We start from the raw sequence: 21653 nt of genomic DNA on the forward strand, positions 1-21653 counted from the left end.
GATTAGGAAACATAACACGGTGATTATCTGCAGTTAATCTTTATTGATTTATTGCCCATTGAATTTCCCCAGCACTTACAGGCCGGTCTTAAGGCCAAGATAACCCAGGTCTTTACACTTTTCTAATAGGGCAGTAATTCCGATTAATGCCTCCTCTGCGTTCGGAACAATGTGCACCGGGGGCAGGATGAAACCATAGCGACCGGTGTCCCTAAACTCAATGGTATACGATATCTGCACCCCTTGTTCATTGTATGCCCAATCTATGGTGGCTCCAGACGCAGGATCTACGGGAGTAATTTAAGTATGTGTCCATGCAAATACAATCGGCTGCACAAAAACTTACACAGAATGCCGGCCGCTGAGCCGTATCTGTAGACAGTTCCATAGGGCAGGCTCTCGACTGCATCTCCATAGGCTTGGGCAACTTCCATCATATCATCAAAGTTGGGCGGAAACTCTTCTTTGGTGTGTCCGTAGGGGGAGAGCAAAAGCTGGCTATACGAGTGGAACGCGAGCAAGACATTGATTTTGTCCTTGATGCTGATCACAAACTCAGACATGGCCTGGATTTCAGGCTCAGAAAAGGGCTTGGGTCCACCGTAGTCCTCGGCGCAGGGGTTCGAGGAAGCTCCATCGTTCTCCATCCAATGCGAATCGTAGTTTCGGTTGGGGTCTGCTCCGATACAACTGGAAATTTCGGAGGGTTGACGGGTCTTTCGCCACATGCGATCCTATAAAGTATGTTATCTTAGCTGTAAACAGCCACGTGTCTAGTATAAATAAATGTGCAAGTACCTTTTCATGAGTATACACAAAGCCGTCGACATTCAGCACTGGCACTATATACCAGTCGTGATTCTCGGCAAGATCCCTCACTAATTTATCCGTGGAGGTAAGGAATTCGTTAATCAACCAGGTGGCTGTGGCGGAGGTGATCCACTCCCTTGCGTGTATATTGGACTCGATAAGCACTCCAGGGTTATTCGACTTGTAGGAGATCTTTATGCCCCGGATGGTGCGGCCCTCGTACGATTGACCCACTTCAAAACTCTCTGTTATCGCTGGATAAGCGGCTAGTATATCGTCCAGCCACGCATAGATTTCCGCTAGAGAATTGTACTTAGTCCAGCCAAAGGAACCATCTCTGCTGGCTTTCCGATTGGCAGCATCCTCCGTATCGATGAGCCTGAAGAATACTCTTTCAATTTCCTGAAAATTCACAGTCAATACTAACACTTTACTCACTCCTGCACATTGCTGATAAAGAGCTCCGCAGTGGTATTGGTCTTCTGAAGCTCAGTTCCGAGTTCGCCAAACGCACCTGGACTCACCATCAGGTGTAGCTCATCCTTGGCTTCGTGCCACAGCCTGAACTGAATGGAAATGTAAGGACTTGGTTATGATGATACTTTGTGCTGACATACATTTTCCCGATCCTCCACAAGCTTTCTCAGGACACTTCTCTGCTCTCGGGTTTCAAACTTGACCTTATACACCGAGTAGTTGTCATAGCGCAGTCTTTCGTCCTGGCCAAAGCTTGCTCCTTGCACCAAGACTACCAGTGCCAGTACTAAAGGTAAAGTAACCAATGTCATGCTTATTGCTGAGAATGCGGAAACCGACTACCTATTCCGTTCAAATGAAAACCCAGACGTTTGCTATATCGATCGGTTCATAATCGGATTGTAAAGATAGTAGCACAGGAGCGCACTGTTAACGACCTATAAAACCGCATTGGTAGCCTTATCAGTTTCACACAACTGACCGTTAACATATGCATAATTTCTAATTGATAGAACACGTATCTTAAATGAAATTGAGGCAGTAATTCAGAAATAGCAATCTTATTGGACTAAAGAGCGTAATATACATATATAATTTCTTGCTTTCTTGTAATCAACGTGCTCATGACTCTGCATAATGAGGTCACATTCCGCAGAAAATATATTTCCTTATGAATAATAATAAATTATATTGCTAGAATGTTTTCAGAACAGCTTTATTTAAACACAGAAGTGTCTGTAGCTTCATTCTTATCACTCTTTTCCGTCTTGAAAAGCACAGCTGTCTGTAAATATTACTAAAGCAGCTTATATATTCAGTTTATTCAAGATGCGCCCGCTGGTTGTAATGATACTATTAATAACTGCTTGGAAAAGTAGCTCATCCGCTCCAACACCCCGTTCCTATGAAAAGTATTCAGTATACAAGGTTTTCATTGAAACTCGATCGGATCAACAGGTTATCGATCGACTGCTGGAAGATCCAGACAATGTGAGTATTAATTAAGTGGAATTCAGTGGAAAAACAATGGAGAATGCTATATTAGAGTTTCCCGACTATCAGATACCCGTTACTCAGGCAGTGGAACGAGGCATTTCATAATTATCTGGAATATCGGTAGAAATTGGGCCCGTTTGGCCGGTTTTTGCGTAGCAAAAAGTTATTTATCAAATCGATACAAATTTACAATAACAATACAATCTAATAACAAAATTAAAAAATATCAAAACATTTTTCAAAGGTGTGGGCGTGGCATGCCTAATCTCAACTTTCTAGCTCTTATAGATCCTGAGATCTCGACGTTTACACGGACGAACAACTCGGCTATTGATCCCGATAAAGTAGATATATACTTTATATAGTCGGAAACACTTCCTTCTATTTGTTACATACTTTTCAACGAATCTAGTATACCCTTTTACTCTACGGGTATAAAACCCAAATAATGCCTTAATATTCTAGTATAACTTGTGGCATCGTGGCTTAAAAGAAGTCCACCTAATGGTGAGCCCTATTGAAAAGGATTCTTTCCTAGCTGTTATGCGAAAGGAACATATTGTTGTGGAAGTAATAATAAAAAATGTTCAGACGTAAGTATAAAAGCATTTTAAAGTAATGAATTGTATAATAGTAAAATCTATTTCCAGACTTATTGACGAGTCCAAAGGTGAAACCATTTGAAAATTAAATTATTACTAGTGGCGAATCTATTTTGTGTCCTATTTAAGCTGATTTTTAAATATTTTTCCGGTATGTTTAACTTAAAATCTTCCTATTTCAGCAGTGATTTAACGTTTACAATAAAATTTATCATACACACGAATTAAGGAACCAGAATTAAAGCTAATCAATGATGCAGCCCAATGGTACGAGTATGCTTCACATCTTATGTGGTCTTGTGTAAGATTTGTAAGAATTCCAAAAACATATTATGTATATCTTAGGGACCTACCATTTCTTAATCAATTGGTGACATGCCCATGTGGTCATAAAGAATTTTATTAAACTTGAATGCTCGCAATTTTTATTTTTTATTTCAAATTTCCAAAGGAGGGTTTGGTACTGCCTCAAAGGATTTCGTCATCGTTCCACTTCGTCCCTAGGCCTTCTTGCAGCCCTCTCCGCAGTCGGCGCCCTCGCAGATGTCGCACAGGGAACTCTTCACCTGGTAGTACTCGGTGGCCTTGCGGTCCGTGTCATAGTAGTCGTAGAGAGATACGGAGGCGGGCTTCTGCTTGGCCACCGCGTGAGCCTTGGAGGCCTCCACCGGCAGGCACCGAACGTCCCCGGGAGTTAGGCTGTCAAAGTAGACCACCACCGTGGATTCGGAGTTCTTGGTCTCTACGCGCATCACGCGATCCACAGCCTGGATTTTGCCCAAGCTGTCGACGTCACCAACAAACCCTGAGGGCAGGGCGATTTCCATGACTGCCATGTTGGAGTCCTTATCCTTGTCGGCGTCCTCTAAGGGCACGTACTCGGCGCAGATGTCCACCACTAGTAGCTGACTGGGCGTGTCCTTGACCGTGGGAGTTACCTTGAAACTGGGCTTCTTCTCTTTCTCCGCCAGGTTGTATCGATAGGAGAGCTGAACCATGGCAGATCCAGTTCCCTTGGCTGTAAAGTCGACCTTGCGAGTGCTCTTTGGCAGGACATGGGTCTGCAACACCAGGGAATTCTCTGGGTTAACCTTGATTGTATTATTGGCTTCAGCCGCAGATGAGAACTCAATGTCCATGGTGCCTGAGCCAGAGCCCGTCTTGTAGGCGAATTTCGTGAGCGCCTGCAGACCAATCACGGTGTCCTGAGTGGAGGAGAATCCTCCGTTGCTGTTTCGCTGCGATATTAGCCACTTGATGATGGGCAGCGCCTTCTCAGCCGGATCCTTTTCAAGAAGCGCGAGCAGAACATAGGAGGTGATCTCGACCTCGTTACTGCGAGGTTTCCAATGGAAAACTCCTCCATCCTCACCAGTCGATTCCGAGGCCTTGGACCACCACATTCCTCCATTTTCGTTGCGGGCCACGCTCTCCAGCTTAGCAATGACCTTTTCCGCCTGCGGGTGCTTGGCCAGTTGGAGGGCCACGGCGGAAATGGCCAAGGAATACTGGTCGTCCGTCTTGTCAGCCTCTTCGGCCACATAGCGCACTGCCTTCTCAATGGCACTTTGGTACTTGGGGGTGAGTTCCTGAAGCAATAAGGGATAAGTCTCTGGTCAAAATACGTAATCGGTGTGTAGTAGACAGCTAGGTGACTTACATGATTCTCGAAGAAAGCCAGCAGGACGAACGAAGTTAGACTCAATGGGTTTTGATTTGCGTTGTCGAAGAGTTTGCCGACCTCCGGGAACTCGCCACTCTGCTTCTGCTTCGAAACGAGGAAGTCAAGACCGGCACTGACGACCTTGGGATCGATATCCGTGTAGCTTCCTGCTTGATGGAAGGAACGCATAACATAGGCGGTGAGCCAGGTGCTCCCCGAAGCGTCCGACTTTCCAAATGCACTATAGGAACCATCGTTGTGCTTGTAGGTCAGTTCCCTCTGGTAACCGATCTCCAGGAACCTCCTAGCCTTGGACTCCACGGACGGAAGCTTTCGCCCAGTGACCTCCAGGTATTTCAGCACCAGGATGTTGGGCACAAAGTTCACCATGTTTTGCTCTCCGCAGCCGTACGGCATGCGCACCAGATTGTCAAGATTCTGGAGCGTGGGTCCCAGAAGATCACCAACCACAGAGAACTCTATAAATTCGGACTGGGGCACGATCTCGCTGGGAATTTCGGCTTCCAGAGACTGAGACATCTCCGGCTGATCCTTGAGGTTGATAAAGACAGCCCGGTTTTCGAACTGGGTTACGCCCTCCGGCTCAACCTTCAACTTCTGATGAATAGTATCGCCGGCCAAGGCAGAGGTGGCTGTGATCTTCAGGGTTGTGAATCCTACGTTCTTCGGTCGGATCATAAATGAAACACTCTTGCCACTATTAGCCGGTATTGTGACCCTTTTTACTCGGCGCACCTCGTCGATGGCCTTCTCCAACACCTCGTTGGTGGCCTCGGTGAATTCATACTCCTGATCGGAATTGTCCATAACTACATCTGCATCAAGGGTCTTGTCCAGGTAGTTGAAAATGACCACGGGAATCGCAATTACCTCGCCTTGGATATTTTCCAATTGTTAGGATGCTCAATACTGATATTGCAATTGCCTTACCTCGCTTTACGGAGTACGGCAGGTTGGTGGACACAAAGAAGGGCTGGAATACTCGAATCTTGCTTGGGCTCTTGGTTAAAGCAATTCCGGAAGTTGGGTTAAGGGAGAAACCCGTTACCACCCATGAGGTGATCGTATCCGGTATCTTCTTGGTCAGGGTTAAGCCCTCTTCACCCACGCTGTATAAAGATGACCATAATTCGGTTAGTTTTTGGAACTTCATACAGGTTCGAATGAGCATATACACATTATACGAAAACACACAAAATATTAGGTTGGCGTGAAGGGTTAGTTAACAATAAACATGCATGGGAAACGTTAAAAGCAGTACGGAAACTAATTACTCTTTCGGGAAAATTTGAAATTCGTAAATCCAAGACTCTAAGAATGTGGATCGGACGCCAATTTTGCTATCGACGTTTTCCGCTTCTGAAGATGGTTGACTCGTTACGTGAGTAGGTTTTTGGATTTTCGGAGAACCCGGTCTTCCTCCACTGACCATCATTATGGGGACAAAACCCCTTACTACGCCTTAAATTATTCAAAATAGGAATTGTTTTAATGGATAGAGTATTATAAACAACATTTTCTACGTAAATGTTAATTATTTCATTCCTATTTAGTTCTATACTGATTTAACTTTGAAAAATCGTTTTTATATGTATTTGGCAACTGTTCTCGAAGATCCAAGTTTCTGCGAAATTTTGTCTAATTTATATTTCAGGTAGGTGAATGCGTAAAACTTGATGTCTAGGAAGATGTGGCCTTTAGAATATATCGAATTTTTGCAAATATTTTTCATTTTACATTTACATTGGCAATTGGGAATACTTTGCTCTTCCAGCGCAAGACTCATTGCAGACTCATGGCATTGCTAAATAAATGATACCTTGCCACATTGGAAAATATCCGTGGCGCAAAAAACTTGTGACGTACCAACAATTTTCTTGTAATTTAATTTTTCTTGCGCAATATTAAAATATCAATATTAAAACAAAATACTTTGCCGCATTGGCAAAAAGCGGACCACGAAAACTACAAACGCGAAAAGCATTTTAATTCTGATTTCAAAATTTCAGATGTTTAAGCCATGAAGGCATGCAGGGTGACAAAACAGAACACAATAGAAAAAATTGTTTACTTTTCAAAAAACCACGTTTCTGGAAACTCTTTGCGAATTGTTGTTCGTTGGGATGTTGGTTTTAAGAAGGGTTCTTTTCGATTCGGACCCAGACTTATCATACTTCTATAGGCCATTGGTGTGAGATCAAAAAACATAGAGTCAAAGATTGTAAAGCGTGGGTTTTCATCAGGGAACTTCAAGTGGCGACCTGTTGTACCAATTACGTTAAAAAGTTTGGTCATTTTCATATTGCGACTATAAGTATAAGCAGTTTTCTATTAACAAATTCTATGTTTATATAACATTCAATCTTGTAAATGAAATATATGAATCTTAAGTTGCAAAAGGTAAGGGTTTGTTAGTCAAATACAGGAATGTGACTTGATTCATCAAATATCAAGTATCATACTTTTCGAAGTTGTTAAATATCCAATTTTCCGGAAACTCTTTTCGAACCTGTGGTTCAGAAGTGAAGGTTTGTACTAAGGATCCACCAGATGTTACGCGATTAAATAGTGGACGTGGGAATCCAATCCCTGGTCTAATGAATATTCGTCTTTCTGCCAGATGCATAATATTTCACTTTTATTTCGGAAGTGATTTCAGTCTCTGTATATGTGGATTATTGAGTAGGGCTTGTAAGTCAAAACTGTCCATGGAGGCGGGTTTATTCTAAGAAATAATCCTGATAACAATTTTGAACCTGATCTACGAAATCCAAAGCCTGTAGGTGTTAGAGCATTGATAGTTAATCGTAAAGACACCCCAAGACACTATACACAAGGGGAAGACCTAAGGATAAAGTTAGAAATGCGTCATACTTTTCGGCATTGTAGAATATCCAGTTTTCCGGAAATTCTTTTCGAATCTGCGATGCTTGATTAGGAGATGAAGCTACAATTGGAGGTCCAGCCATTTCCGCTAAGGCTGTCTGAGGTTCCGCAAGGGAAAATGCTAATGGGAATTCTTCATTAAGCATAAACGGGTAGATTGGATAAAAATCTGCATCGGGGATATATGATGATTATTAAGAGACTTATATAGCTTACGATCTAGTGCAAAGTTTTTAAAGATCTTGAAAGTATTACATATCATTGGTGCATGTAGGTGTTTGCTAAAATGCTAAGGCCTTAACCACCCTGAAGAAGTGTCTAACTGACTAGCCGGGTTCGTTAGTAAGCAACTTTAAGTTAATAGCGAGCATGCACGAAAAACTAGAACCCACCTCCCGGTTCCCGATGTTGTCCATATCCAGACTTCTGCAGACTTCACCGCAACGATCGGAATCAAAAGACCTTCGAACCCCAATATGACATTTTTCCACTAACGTATTAGTACAATTTTGCGTTAGGAGCCTAGACAGCCTCTAAGGATAATTAATTTTACCCAAAAATAAAAATATGAAACCAGAGAAAGCTGTATGTTAGAGTGCAAAAACTAAAACCCACCTCCCGTTGACGGATGTTGTCCACATCCAGACTTCTGCAAAGTTCGTTCGAACTAATTCGATTACTGTAGGTGAACTTATAGAAATGTCGTCCACTTCGTCGTATGAAATCGAATCTTCTACTTGGAACTCAGGACTTTCAGCGATTGCTGTGGCTAAAAAATTGATTTCATTGAATTTCGATTAATACGAATGATGGTATTTTTCCCATTTGCAATTGGACACGCCCAAGAAACACGCCCAAGAAACACGCCCTAAAAACCAAACTATGTCTTTAGAATAATATTATTCCGCTGTTGTATTAGTAGAATTTTGCATTGATAGCCTGGATAGCCTTTGCTCAATCATAAAAATAAGAAAACAGAGATAGCAGTGCGTTAGGGTGCAAAACAAGTGGGGTCAATTTCCAGTGACCCACCTCCGGCCGATCGATTGCCAAATCCAGACATCGGCAAAGTTCTTACGTATCTTTACGGGCTCAACGGAATTCCCGGTGTCAGGGGGGAAATTCGAAATTACAGCCATTGGAGGCACTGCTTCAATACTCTTTTCGAAAGCGTAGATTCCCGGATCGTCTTCAACATAATCGAGAAATTCTGATAATGACCAATTATTGTTAGCATATGGCAACTAATTTCATACTTATGTAGCTGAAAACAATATGTTCCTTTCCTTAAAGCCCTTGTCTACAGCAATTTTTAGAAGATTTCAATGGAATAATCCTGCTAATGCTTAAGCGTACTTTTCAGGATCCTAATTCTTACCAGTACTGTAGATGTAGTTGGCGTTCGTTAGCGTCACCAGGCCAGATATTTGTCCAGGATAACGTCCAAAGCCTTGCATCGAGGGTGTTGATGTCTGGTATTTGTTGAGGCTATTGAAGATTTCATCTTGGCTTAGATCATTGCCCGACTTGAGCAGCAGGACACTCTGATCCACTCCCAGAAGACCCACAAAGGAGTCGGCATCGGTTTTAATCCGTAGCTTGACCTCTTCACTGGGCTTGGCATTCGTTGGAGCCGAAATATCAATCTGTATAGGCAAACGATAATTATTAATTACAGCTTAAAAGGACATTGAATGGGTAAACATACCGAGTTAACAAACTCCTTCTCGAAGTTAACAGTTGTCTCCTCGAAGTGTAGATCGTTGTTCAACACATAATGAACATAGATCGTTGCCTTGGGCACCATGCTGAATGTTGGGGTGAACTTAACCGAGTATGTTTTCCGGCCCTCTGGCACATCCACGTAATCACTGAGTACAATATTACCTCTGGCCACAATGGTGTATACGAAATAGGGCAGGTCTCCAATCGAGACGACATCGAAGGAAACTTGTTCGCCTAGTCTAGGCCTAAAATAACATAAGGTCAAATACTTGCTAGGCCTTCATGATGGAATTATTCAACTACTTACTTTTTGGTGTTCACCTGAATCTTAAGTGGCTCCCTGCTCACCCTGCTTGGGTAGAACTTCGAGATGGAACCGATGTTGTCCTCTGACCCATCAAATGATGCAAATATACGATAATATTCAGTTTCGCCTTCGGGCAGCGTAACATTAAAGGTGGCAATGCCATTCTCATTCACAGGTGCCTCAAAGTTAATGCGTGACGCATGAGTTCGCTCACTAAAATAGTTATACGAATTGCTAAAGCCTATCCTAACGTTCTTCGCAGAGCTCGTGACTGGGGACCCATCAACATTCTTCACCACAACCTGATAGATGAACGACTTCTTGCTTTCAAAGTGGTCTGGCCTTTCATATGTTTCTATCGTGTATCGCTGTTGGTGGAGCATAACTGTGGCAGTGGCATTCTGCTTGTTACCAGTCAGCTCCTCAGTTACGACGGCAAAGAGTTTAATGGGTGGTAAGTATGACCTTCCGTGGGTCCAGCTAGTAATGTCAAACTCCACATGACCCTTTCCATCGACGTCTATGGTTTTCTCCTGTTTGTCGTTCGTACCCAGGCCCCCAAAGTATCCATAGCGCGATTCCATGGACACTGTGGCCTTGCCCTTGACTGGCTTTCCGTATGTGTACTTGGCGCGGATCGTCGCCCTGATCACCTTGTCTGCAACGACCACGGCCTTGGGTGCATCCACGATGACCTCGAACTTCGGCAGGACATATTTGTCAACCTCAAAGGACTTGGTCTCCTTATTATCACCATCCACGCTGACGGAGATCTTCCAGGTGCCCAGAACAGGCTGCTCGGACAACTGAAGCTCACCAGAATATACACCCTTCGTCAACTTGACGTCGCTAAGCTGTTTAATTCTGTTTTGAGCTCCATCTGTGATTATGACTGATATAGGTTTTCCAATTTTGGCAGGTCGGGTGTTCTCGTCCAGAAAGAGGATACGGAATTGAACCAGATCGGCAGGCTTGTAGGTTGCCTTATCAGTTTGAACAAAGACCGATGGCTTCTCATCCGCATAGTTCAATTTGGTAGAATTCTTAAACACAACACCGGATAGACCCTCGGCCGTAAGTTCATAGTTGCCGGTGGCCAATTTGGGCACCTCGAACTCCACATTCTGTGTGGACATGGGCGGCAGTTCGACTTGCTTCGTTTCGTTGTAGGAGGGTCCATTTAGACTGACTTTTATCTGGCTTGGCCCATCTGCCTTGTGGACAGAAACAGCGACATTGTACTTGGAGTTGGACCGGAGGGTACCAGGCCCCACCACCGAATAGAGACTGCAAAACAAATATTATTCATTAATTAAACAACGATGATTGTGTACCGGATTTTGAATACTTAATTGCAATTTCATGTATATTATCGATAATTAATTATCTGATGGAGTTCTGTTGTTCTATGATTGATTCTTTTTAATATTCTGACGGGGATGCCTAACAATTCTGAGATACTACTGCCCTTACCTATTCATGTCACCTTATTTCGACAATATAAATATGTATCTGTAATATCTAATTTTGAATAATAATGAAACTAGCGGGGGTAGTGAATATAAATATTTTTATGGGCAATTACTAAGTTCACTTTCATGCATGAAGCCAATTAACTCATTTTCACAAATAGGTATTGAAATAAAACTGACTATAGCACTGTTATCTCTCTCATTAACCAAAGTAGTTTTCCAACCGGTTTAAAAAGAATCGGCAATAAAATCAGAAAGACAGAAAAGTTTTTATACGTGGCCTGGGAACATCCCAATTTGTCTTGTCATATATTCTCCAGGTTACCTTTTATAATATGTACCTCTCCGCCTTGCGCATTACTTTTGGAACTGATAAGCGATCAATTGTTTTTCATACATATGTTTATTTTCAGTAAAACTCACCCAGAGGCATTAATTAGCACGGCGTATTGTAAAAGAATTCCGCACAGAAAGATCCTCAACATATTGCAGGATCAATCGACCAAAAGGATGTTCTTACACTAAATTAATTCACGAACTTTTGATCCCGAACAGTATTGATTGATATTATTTCACAGTATTTCCTTTGTCTCTCGAATTGCTGGAAGACAGGCAAACAAATCTGACCAAGAAAACCGACCGATCGCCAGCTAGCGACGATTCACACTGAGTCAGTCTTGATTTGATGCCGGCCTTATATAGATTCGAATCTCTCCTCAGAGCCGCTCTCTCTCTCTTTCTCTCTCTCTTTCTTTCTCTCTCGTTCTCTCTCTCTTTCTCTCTCTCTTTCTCTCTCTCTCTCTCTCTCTCTTTCTCTCTCTCTCTCTCTCTCTCTCTCTCTCTCCCTCTCCCTCTCTCTTTCCCAAAGTGCTCTTTATTATTTTTCCGGGAATTCTCCAAGCGTAAAATGGGCGACCTGATAGATCGTCACACCAAAACACACTCGGTAGAATTTAACTAATTGTTTGCGTCATTGATGATAATCTCTTTGCGTATCTCTTTTTGGTGTTAAAAAGAATAGAAAAATGAGCGGAACACTTTCAAACTGATAGGAAACAAAACGAATAAGGAGCTGGCTTATTTACCGGCTATCAGGTACCCGTTACCCAGCTAGTGGAAGTGCGATCGAGAAATTTCAACATTTTCTTTAATATCGGTAGAAATTGAGAAAAAAAAATAACCAAATGAAAAAAACCTTAAACTTTAGAGCAGTTTGTGGGCGTTGGGCTGGCCGTGCCAAATAGTTTGTTGGCAAATCGATAGAAATTTACAAAACTAACAGAAACATTAAGCAATTTCAAAATATTTGTAAAAAATGTGGGCGTGGCAGCTTGTCGATGTTAGAGTCGGCCTGGCAACAACATTTAATAAATTTGCGCTGCGTGGAATCTGCATAATAATTCTCCACTTTCTAGCTTTTATAGTTTCTGAGATTTCGACGTTCATATGGACGGAGAGACTGACAGAGAGACTCCGCTATTGATCCTGATCAAGAATTTATATGGTCGGAAACGCTTCCTTCCACCTGTTACATACTTTTCAACGAATCTAGTATACTCTACGGGTATAATACCCGAATCTTGTGGTAACGTAGTTTCAAAGAAGTCCACCTAATGGTGGGCCCTATGGAAAATGAAGATATTCTTGTGGAAGTAATGATAAAAAATGTTCACACGTAGCTATACAAGCCTTTTAAAGTTATAAAATGATGGGTCCTGAAGTGAAACCATTTAAAAATTAAATTATTAATAGTGGCGAATCGAATTTGTGTCCTATTTAAGCTGATTTTTAAATATTTTTCCGGTATGTTTAACCTAAAAATCTTCCTATTTCAGCAGTGATTTAACGTTTACAATAACATTTATCATACACACGAATTAAGGAACCAGAATTAAAGCTAAAGTTTCCTTTTCCTCTCGAATTGCTGGAAGACAGGCAAACAAATCTAACTTAGTCAGTCTTGATTTGATACCGGCCTTATATAGATTCGAATCTTTCCTCAGAAAAGCACTTAACGGACCTTCTTATCGGTGAATTTCAATTTCCCTTGTGCGAAATGTTGCAGCCGAGATCGTTGAGGGGTTATTCGTATTAAACAATGCATCGATGTGCTAATTACAATATAAACAGCCAGCTTACTTTTTTCCTACAGTATGCTTGTTATAAAAGCTGCAAGTTTGCTGAAAGGGAAAAAATGAGTATATATTAAAAGATGTTTCATTAGGAGTGTCTTCGTTATTCCGCCAATCAATACATATGTACATATATATGTATGTTCAGTTGTCAATTTCGCACACGAAACTACGATGGCAGCTCAGCATGAACAGTCTATAAACTATTTACATTTCTTGCCATAACGAAGAATTTATTAGTTAATTATTATATATCCGAGATTAATCCCCCTAAATTTGCATTGAACTAAATACTTTTCTCTCGAATTTATCTTTCGAGCTTCGTGTTTTGGTTCGAGTTGTAGCTAAGCAGTGCCACAAACCCAACCGGCAAGAGCTTGAAGCTCTCCAAAGTTTCTTTTGTTGTTATTTTGTGATTTTGTTACGACAAATTTGAGAATTCAAAATTGCAAGAGCGATCGGCGGCTTGAGAAATCAGTTGCCAGCGAGCTTTCAAGCGGACAACAGGTGATCGCGAGCGTTCCGCAGCAGAGGTGAAAATCGCGCACAACCGAGAGCGAGTAAAGTCGCCCCAAAAACGCGCATAACGTCTTGGGCAATCTGCGGTGCTTGTATTTTGGTGCTGCTGCAATCGCGCGTGAGAGCGAGATAGTGTATGGCAGTGGTAGTGCGAGTGAGAAGGAGCAAAGCGCCTGCCCACGGCAATAAAGTTCGACTTGATTTTTGTTTTAATATGTGATGCCAATACACAATTCAACAATCGAGAAAACGTGTTTACACTTAATTTTGCCAGCGTGATTTAAAGACTAGCCGAAAATGCGCTTCCAGGGAGCGGATATCGGCGCTATTCCAGTGCTCATCTTAGTCACCGCTTGTTTGCTCTGCCAAACATCTGCCCAAGGGTTAGTATAACGCACACAGTTACACCACCTCCACAGGTGACATATTCGGCAAGTGATAGAAAAATGGAAGTATGTTTCAAATGCCACATAATGACATCACTCAAATCCAGACGATGCCAGATGACGCCAAAACAAATGACTTAGATGACGAGCTCGCGAGCTCAGTGCGAATTTCGGGACGATGCCGCCATGAAGATCTGTAATTAACAACATGTAATCATGAAATCAGCCCTGGGTTTTATTACTGTCATAATAAGCTGACAAGACCGAACAAGACGGCAGATGAAATAATCCGAAACCAACGCGATTTTTGGATGCGAATTCAATGCTTCCTACGCATACTCAGTTCGGTAGGGTGATGCAAGGTGGCAAGATGCTTAAAAGGAGATACATTCCAATAAACGTATATGTTCAGTTGCTGTCGAAACTATACAAAATATTTAAGTAACTTTCAATATATATTTCCTTCCCAATCCATTTAACTTAGGCCTCTTTATAAATATTCCGAGAATCATTTTCTGTTATGAAATAATTTCTCGAGGGCATGTCTTGATCAATAACTCTGAACCCAAAACTTCCACCGTAAGCAGTATCATTCTGTTCCCGATCGACTCACCCTGATGCTGCCGCCTGGTTGAGGTGACACATTAACATGGATTGCTACTTGTGTACTCATTTCCGATGGCTCACCTTGAAGGCTGACCACTCGTGGCGATCTGTTAATCACTTTGCGAATATATCGAGCTGTGTGTGTAGAGCTTCGCCAAGAACTGTGATTGATCGAGTAATGATCACTTCCATTGGAGGCGTCCACTTCTGGTGCTCTCCTCCTGTTTCTCCTCCTTTTCATTATCTGTCATTGAGTTGGCCGAGCTCAATCTGCCACCATATATGGGCCACTTGTTCAAGGCTTGATTGCGCCAGTTCATGTGGGTGAATTTCAAGCAATTGAACCCGGATCGAATAGAAGCTATCCTACGCCTATGAATCGCGCCCGGTTACATTTGTTTACCACGCCATTGCAGAATAAATCAGGTGGAACGGAACAGCGCTACTGCAACTGGAAACTTGAAGCCTGCATTTTGCGGCCAATTTGAGCAAAAGCGAAATTTTTTTGCCATTTACCTGTTGGTTGAAAACCGTTTTGCGAGAGCGACCACCATCGAGGGAACCTGTTTTTTAGGCTAACAAACGTGACATAAACACAAAAGAAAATTTTTGGTGGGAACAGGTTAGACCCGCCGCACCAATTGAAATTAGAACAGGCACCAAGCAGTGACTTACCAGAAAAGGTGGCACAGTTAGGAGGCGGTTCATAAGTTAAGCAATTTAGTGGACAACTGCATTGCCTTTTGCAATGGCAGCTAAATGTAAGAAGCGCCAAAAACGGATAATAAATTAAAGAGCTTACTTAACTAAAATTACTGAAGCAACATTTTATGAATGCTTTTTTGGATAGGGTTTTGAAGTATACTTTTTGGTTACGTTTATCGAAAAAAAATCGACTATCGACTATCAGATACCCGTTACTCAGCTAGTGGAAGTGCATACGAGAAATTTCCACATTTTCTGGAATATCGGTAGAAATTGGGGAAAAAATTAATAAAATGAAGAGTTAATAATGTAGCTCAAATTGCCATGGTAAATATATTCAAATGAGCCCCAAAATCTTTGATTAACAGCTGCAATTGTTTGGCTTGGCTGATTTAAAAACCCTCCACATTCTGAACTTTGAAGAGCACACAAAAGAAAACCACACAAAAGTAGTTATAGCTCGAGCCACTCTGCCGTACTTCCCACAACCCCGACCCTCAAGCCCACAGACCAAGCCACCAACAACCATTTCCGACGGATTCCTCACCGCAGCGATTGATGCTGACCCGACCGAAAGTTAAAGTACAATAGCCTCTTTCGGGCTGCGGTATTGTCTTCCGTTAGGCGCGTGAATGAATAGCAAAAAAAGATTCAGATAGCATAACAGCATAGGTGTAATCCACTTACCTACGAGCACTAAATCTGCAGCTCTTTTTGTTTGTGTATCTACAGTCGCCGGGCAGGGAAATAAACAACTATGCAAAATATAAAAGAGGGTGTAGTAAAAATATAACATTTGCAAAAGTTCACAGATTGAATATATCGAATATATAAATTTCTGGTTTTACTTAATTCTTAACTAATTTTAAATACATTTAACATTGCAGCTTGTACTCCATCATTGCACCGAATACTTTGCGTCCGAACTCGCAATTTCATGTGGCTGTGAGCTTGCACAATGCACCTGAATCCGCCACATTTAAGGTTGGAATTCTGGGGAGCTCTTACACGGACTTTAAGACCGTGGAGCTACGACCCTTTTCCACACAACTTTTGCACTTCGAGGTAGGTGGTAGCCGGAAATAATCTAACAAAAGCCAACTTATTCATCTCGAATCAACTTTAGATTCCCTCCCTAAGAACTGACAGATATCGCCTTACTGCTGAGGGCCTCGGCGGAGTTCAGTTTACCAATGAGACTCAGCTGCACTTTGAGTCCAAGCAGCACACGGTTTTGGTCCAGACGGACAAAAGAATCTACAAGCCGGGCGATCTGGTCCACTATCGAGTGCTTATTTTGGACGCCAATCTCAAGCCGGCGCGTGGCTATGGACGTGTGCATGTGGATATCAAGGATTCCGGTGATAACATTATACGCAGCTACAAGGACATTCGTCTAACGAATTCCATTTACTCGAACGAACTTCGACTGTCGGATTCCCCTCGTTTTGGCACTTGGTCCATTGTCGTGGATGTTTCGGAACAAGCGCATACGCAAACTTTCGAGATCCTCGATCATATTCTGCCAAAATTCGTTGTAGATATCGATACTCCCAAGCACGCTGTCTATAAGGATGGAAAAATAGCAGCCACTGTCAGAGCGCAGTAAGCAAACCAGTTCTTATACAAATCTAAATGAAATAGTAACCAAAAGTCTTTTCAAGCTATGCATTTGGCCAGCCAATCGTGGGTGAAGCCACCCTATCCATTTATCCCACTTTCTTTGGCTCGCTACAACCCTTTGTCAACGATCTCATCACCCGAAAAGTTGTGCCAATCGATGGCAACGCGTACTTTGAGTTCGATATAGAGAATGAGCTCCATCTGAAGCAGGACTATGAGAGGCAGTACCTTTTGGATGCCCTCGTCGAGGAGAAGTCAACTGGTTCGGTGCAAAACTATTCAACAGTATTGACACTGCACTTGAACCATTATCGCGTGGAGGCCGTCAAGGTGCCCAGTTACTATATTCCTGGAGTGCCCTTCGAAGCTTCAGTAAGTGGTCCAGGAAAACGTCCGTTGATAAAACTTTAAATTAATTATGCTCCAGGCTCGTATAACCCGCAATAACGGCGCTCAACTGAGGGACTTCAATCCCCAAATCACCGCATACTTGACGAACGTCTATGGTAGCAGTGAGATGTACAATCGTACTGCCTATAGCTTGGATGCCAGTGGGGAAATCAAGATGAAGTTCACTGTTCCCATTGGAGATCGAGATGAATTCCATTCCATAATCGTTGACTACCAGGGCGTGATCAGTGAGGTGGGAAAGATTCCGAGCAAGCACTTGCACAGCAAAAACTACATCACAGCTAAGGTGCTGAATGATAGGTTAGTCCACAAATGGCAAATATATTTTAACAATTTATTAATAATAATACCACTCTTTAAAGACCCACTGTGAACCAGGAAGTTTCTGTGGTGGTGCGCTCCTTTGCGCCCATTAAATATTTTATGTACCAAGTTGTCGGTCGCGGCGATATTATTCTGTCTCGCAATGTGGATGTAAGTCTATATTTTCTGTAGCACTATGCTTTAGAATGCTCTAATGATTTGTCAACTTTCACAAGGTGACCGATGGCACTTTCCACACAATCAAATTCCTGGCATCGTTCGCAATGATGCCGAGAGCCAAGTTGCTCGTATATACGGTTGTAGATGGCGAGTTTGTGTATGATGAGCAGGTCATACAGTTTGAAGAAAATCTGCTCAATGCGGTAAGAGTTATTGTGTACTATTTTGACTTTGTTTTAATTGTTAGTCATTGCTTTTAGGTACAAGTTGACGCTCCTATTAGAGCTCCTCCTGGCCAAGATATTGACATAGGCATAAGCACCAAGCCCTACTCATATGTGGGCCTCATGTTGGTGGACCAAAATGCAAACGACCTTAGGAGTGGTCATGATTTAACGCACCAACGACTGATGGATGCCCTGCGTTCATACGAGCTGAGCGATGTGAACACCCCGATGGGATCACCTGGCAAGGAATCTGGTGTGATAACCATGTCCAATACGGATTACTTTATCGAAAAGGAAGCTGAGAGCAATCCGGCATTAGACCGAGAGGCTTCCACCGGGCCTGAGGAGGACAAATTGACCACTGTGCGAAAAACAGACATCGGACCTGCCCACAAGATCGAGGTTAATACATTGCCTCCTGGCAAAGGACGATACGCCTTTTCCTACACACCAAAGCCCTTCTGGCATAATCCTAGGGTCCACGTGATGCGCTATCCTGCGGATACGTGGCTCTTCTTGAACATCTCCGCCAGCAGCGATGGAAGGAACTCCATCCACAGAAGGATACCCAGTGAGATGACTTCCTGGGTGGTTTCCGCCTTTGCTCTGGATCCGGTTAACGGGCTGGGATTGTCTCCGGCAAATGGAAAGTTGGAGGCCTACAAGGAGTTTTATATAAGCACCGAGTTGCCCTACTCCATAAAAAGAGGTAAGGTCCGAATCGTTTAAAAAGGAAATGAAATATAAATATTATTATTATTTTTAGATGAACTCATTGCCATTCCGTTTGTGGTGCACAACAATAGGGACAGCGATTTGAACGTGGAGGTAACCTTTTACAACTCGGCGCTGGACTTTGATTTTCCACAACTGGATCCTAAGGCCACCAACCAACCAAGTGAGTTATCCATGTTACTGTTATGACTCGCACGATCCTGAAACTATACAATTTTCAGAGGTGGAACTCTACAGACGTAGGTCCTTGCAGGTACCGAGGAGATCCGCCCGTTCTGTGTCCTTCATCGTCACTCCCAAGCGAGTAGGGTCCCTCCTGGTCAAGGCCATGGCTGCCTCCTCCCAGGCTGGCGATACAGTTGAGCAGAATCTGCTGGTGGAGCACCCTGGAGCCATGGAGCGGATCAACAGGGGTTTCCTTTTTGAACTCAACTCCAATGCCCAGAATAGAAGAAACGTCACCATTGCGGTTCCACGCAATGCGATTCCGGAATCCACACGTATCGAAGTATCAGCCGTCGGAGATCTCATTGGCAGCATAGTGGGCAACTTGGACAGCCTCATCCTCTTGCCAACTGGCTGCGGCGAACAGACTATGGTTAACTTTGTGCCCAATCTATTAGTTTTACGTTACCTGGGGGTGAGTCCGATTCGGCGATGTTAAAACACAATTTAATGATCTGAAATCCTTTGCTTAGCGCCTTCGCCAACTCACTCCAGAAGTGGAACTGCGTGCCACAAACAATCTGGCAGTTGGCTACCAGAGAATCCTTTATTATCGCCATGAGAACGGTGCCTTCAGTGCATTCGGATTGGACATCAAGCGGAGCTCCACCTGGCTGACGGCGTACGTGGCCCGCTCACTTCGACAGGCGGCTCCTTTCACCCAAGTGGATAGCAATGTCCTGCGAAAGGCACTAACTTATTTGGCAAGTGTTCAGTCAGCAAACGGTGGCTTCGAGGAGCGTGGCGACGTCTTCGAGAGATTTGGGGACGATGGCATCAGTCTGACTGCATTTGTGACCCTGGCTCTAATGGAAAATGTGGTAAGTGCAACGGCGCAACGATAAAGGAATGGTATTTCATTGATATGGTCTAGGATCTGTATCCCGAATATCGAAACAACATCAACAAAGCCCTGGACTTCATCACCAGAGGCTTGGATGGATCAACTAACCTTCACGCCATGGCCATTGGCACTTACGTGCTCTCCCGAGCTAATCACAATGCCAAGGCAGCTTTTCTCCAGCGGTTAGACTCAATGGCCACCAACAAGGGCAAGATAATTAATTACAGTTATTAAAGTACTTCAATAATAGCGTAACTATCATCCAGATGGCCTCAAGTGGTGGAATAAAACGGCACCCGCTGGGGAACAGCAGTCCCCCTGGTACAATGCCACTCGTAGTGTCAACATCGAGATCTCGGCTTATGCCGCCCTGGCTCTACTGGAAAACAACTTGGTGAGCGATGCCCTGCCCATCTTGAACTGGCTGATGGATCAGCGAAATCCCAAAGGCGGTTTTGTGGCGTCGCAGGACACTGTGGCTGGCCTCCAAGCGCTTCTCATGTTTGCCGAACGCTTTTCCAGTCAGGCCAATAATCTCCAAATCGGCTTTCATTATGGAGAAGGTGCTGAAACGATAATTAATGTGAATGCTGAAAACTCACTAGCCCTGCAAACAGTGGAGGTAAGCGCTTAACTTTAGATTAACTACACTGGACTTATATTTAATTGGCTTATATTTGATTTCTAGCTACCAAACAACCTCAAAAACTTAAGTGTTTCGGCCACTGGTCGGGGAATGGCGTTGGCCCAAGTCAGCTACACCTATAACACGAACGTGACCAGCGCCTGGCCACGATTCGTACTCGATCCCACAGTAAATCGGAACTCCCATGCGGACTACCTACATCTTTCGGCCTGTGCCAGCTTTGTTTCCGTGGTGGGCGAGGACGAGCAGCGCTCCAACATGGCCGTGATGGAGGTGCACCTGCCCAGTGGCTTTGTCGTGGACAGGGATACACTTCCCACTCTGGAGTCGAGTGAGCGCATCAAGAAGGTGGAGACCCAGAACAGGAACACCAAGGTGGTCATCTACTTTGACTACCTGGACAGAAGGGAGGTCTGCCCCACCCTGCACGCCTACAAGACGGTCAAGGTCACCAAACACCGACCGGTGGCAGTGGTCATGTACGACTACTATGACAGCGGTAAGCTGGACGATTTGAACAAATACCATTAACTCATGATTAATTAATCAATTTACCCTTGAAATCCAGCTCGCCGCGCCAGGCAGTTCTACAGGGCACCCAAATCCAATATATGTGACATTTGCGAGCACGCCAACTGCGGCGACCTATGCGAAAAGGCCGAAAAGCGGGAGTCCAAGCGACCTGATGACTACACGGCGATTGCGGGTCATAGTTCAGGGGCGAATCTCAGAGCCGTTCCATTGGTAGCGGTGGTTTTGGTTCTGACTGTCCTTTTGAAATCCCTTAGCTGTTAGACCACACTGTTACCGCCACGTAAAGTGGAACCAACATGGAAACCGAAGCTTTAACACACCCACTCACATAGTCCCTAAGCTAGCCTAATGTATGCCGTGAACTAAACCTGATCTAAGTACATCTAACGATGCTAAAGTGTTGCCAATAAAGTGTTACAACGTTTACTAAAACCAGAACACACCGTTTAAGTGTGGAAAAGCAAGCTTTACCAATTGCTGTGGGCCCTTCTTGCTATCGGGAAATGCAATAGTTACCTCCTGCCATGAAAAACTCATACGCTCTGTTGTACTCGAGTGTTTCGACTTGTTTCTCTTGACAGAAATAACTCACAAGTTCACGTTCACTCGCTCGTTTGT

General features: G+C 43.5%; 4 protein-coding genes across 12 annotated transcripts; 2 read left to right on the forward strand and 2 right to left on the reverse strand.

Annotated features, from left to right (window-relative positions):
- Positions 1–33: 33 nt before the first annotated feature.
- Positions 34–1633, reverse strand: LOC6541579 (zinc carboxypeptidase). Its single transcript, XM_001970142.3, has 5 exons — positions 1428–1633; positions 1249–1376; positions 799–1189; positions 347–734; positions 34–287 (listed from the first exon to the last, which is right to left on the reverse strand). The coding sequence occupies exons 1-5, from the start codon at positions 1596–1598 to the stop codon at positions 76–78; spliced, it is 1290 nt and encodes a 429-aa protein (XP_001970178.1). The 5' UTR covers positions 1599–1633; the 3' UTR covers positions 34–75.
- A 401-nt stretch (positions 1634–2034) lies between these two features.
- Positions 2035–3298, forward strand: LOC26526451. 4 transcript variants are annotated; one of them, XM_026978631.1, is made up of 3 exons: positions 2035–2277; positions 2749–2876; positions 2934–3298. In XM_026978631.1, the coding sequence occupies exons 1-3, from the start codon at positions 2116–2118 to the stop codon at positions 2965–2967; spliced, it is 324 nt and encodes a 107-aa protein (XP_026834432.1). In that variant the 5' UTR covers positions 2035–2115; the 3' UTR covers positions 2968–3298. The 4 variants fall into 4 exon arrangements, 3 of the variants coding, with proteins under 3 accessions (XP_026834432.1, XP_026834433.1, XP_026834434.1); XR_003407765.1 differs by lacking the exon at positions 2035–2277 and having other exon boundaries at positions 2857–2876; positions 2934–3036; positions 3115–3298; XM_026978632.1 differs by lacking the exon at positions 2934–3298 and having other exon boundaries at positions 2749–2880.
- Positions 3268–11630, reverse strand: LOC6542011 (CD109 antigen). 6 transcript variants are annotated; one of them, XM_026978628.1, is made up of 8 exons: positions 11383–11630; positions 9488–10774; positions 9164–9425; positions 8834–9101; positions 7444–7624; positions 5500–5678; positions 4546–5444; positions 3268–4474 (listed from the first exon to the last, which is right to left on the reverse strand). In XM_026978628.1, exons 1-8 carry the CDS (start codon positions 11442–11444, stop codon positions 3386–3388), a joined length of 4227 nt encoding a protein of 1408 aa, XP_026834429.1. In that variant the 5' UTR covers positions 11445–11630; the 3' UTR covers positions 3268–3385. The 6 variants fall into 6 exon arrangements, with proteins under 6 accessions (XP_026834429.1, XP_026834430.1, XP_026834428.1 ...); XM_026978629.1 differs by lacking the exon at positions 7444–7624 and adding an exon at positions 8071–8224; XM_026978627.1 differs by lacking the exon at positions 7444–7624 and adding an exon at positions 5844–6030 and having other exon boundaries at positions 3270–4474.
- Positions 11631–13534: 1904 nt separating this feature from the next.
- Positions 13535–21473, forward strand: LOC6541947 (CD109 antigen). Its single transcript, XM_001970144.3, has 15 exons — positions 13535–13993; positions 16195–16372; positions 16434–16912; positions 16972–17302; positions 17358–17641; positions 17704–17815; positions 17881–18027; positions 18085–18760; positions 18818–18949; positions 19008–19426; positions 19485–19832; positions 19886–20063; positions 20122–20477; positions 20544–21000; positions 21070–21473. Exons 1-15 carry the CDS (start codon positions 13908–13910, stop codon positions 21294–21296), a joined length of 4410 nt encoding a protein of 1469 aa, XP_001970180.1. The 5' UTR covers positions 13535–13907; the 3' UTR covers positions 21297–21473.
- Positions 21474–21653: the final 180 nt, after the last annotated feature.

This window comes from Drosophila erecta, unplaced genomic scaffold (genome assembly GCF_003286155.1).
Source record: "Drosophila erecta strain 14021-0224.00,06,07 unplaced genomic scaffold, DereRS2 tig00000055-arrow-pilon, whole genome shotgun sequence".
NCBI classification, from domain to species: Eukaryota; Metazoa; Arthropoda; class Insecta; order Diptera; family Drosophilidae; genus Drosophila; species Drosophila erecta.

What these genes read in the sequence shown, in the direction of transcription:
- LOC6541947 (XM_001970144.3), top strand. Translation starts at nt 13,908, where the DNA reads ATGCGCTTCCAGGGAGCGGATATCGGCGCTATTCCAGTGCTCATCTTA. An exon ending in TGCCAAACATCTGCCCAAGG is followed by an intron (nt 13,994 to 16,194) that starts GTTAGTATAACG and finishes TTAACATTGCAG; the next exon opens with CTTGTACTCCATCATTGCAC. An exon ending in CACAACTTTTGCACTTCGAG is followed by an intron (nt 16,373 to 16,433) that starts GTAGGTGGTAGC and finishes AATCAACTTTAG; the next exon opens with ATTCCCTCCCTAAGAACTGA.
- LOC26526451 (XM_026978631.1), top strand. Translation starts at nt 2,116, where the DNA reads ATGCGCCCGCTGGTTGTAATGATACTATTAATAACTGCTTGGAAAAGT. An exon ending in TGCTGGAAGATCCAGACAAT is followed by an intron (nt 2,278 to 2,748) that starts GTGAGTATTAAT and finishes TTAATATTCTAG; the next exon opens with TATAACTTGTGGCATCGTGG. An exon ending in ATAATAAAAAATGTTCAGAC is followed by an intron (nt 2,877 to 2,933) that starts GTAAGTATAAAA and finishes ATCTATTTCCAG; the next exon opens with ACTTATTGACGAGTCCAAAG.
- LOC6541579 (XM_001970142.3), bottom strand. Translation starts at nt 1,598, where the DNA reads ATGACATTGGTTACTTTACCTTTAGTACTGGCACTGGTAGTCTTGGTG. An exon ending in TTGTGGAGGATCGGGAAAAT is followed by an intron (nt 1,377 to 1,427) that starts GTATGTCAGCAC and finishes ATTTCCATTCAG; the next exon opens with TTCAGGCTGTGGCACGAAGC. An exon ending in TTTATCAGCAATGTGCAGGA is followed by an intron (nt 1,190 to 1,248) that starts GTGAGTAAAGTG and finishes AGTATTCTTCAG; the next exon opens with GCTCATCGATACGGAGGATG.
- LOC6542011 (XM_026978626.1), bottom strand. Translation starts at nt 11,444, where the DNA reads ATGTTGAGGATCTTTCTGTGCGGAATTCTTTTACAATACGCCGTGCTA. An exon ending in GTGCTAATTAATGCCTCTGG is followed by an intron (nt 10,775 to 11,382) that starts GTGAGTTTTACT and finishes TTTGTTTTGCAG; the next exon opens with TCTCTATTCGGTGGTGGGGC. An exon ending in AGAAGGAGTTTGTTAACTCG is followed by an intron (nt 9,102 to 9,163) that starts GTATGTTTACCC and finishes TTGCCTATACAG; the next exon opens with ATTGATATTTCGGCTCCAAC.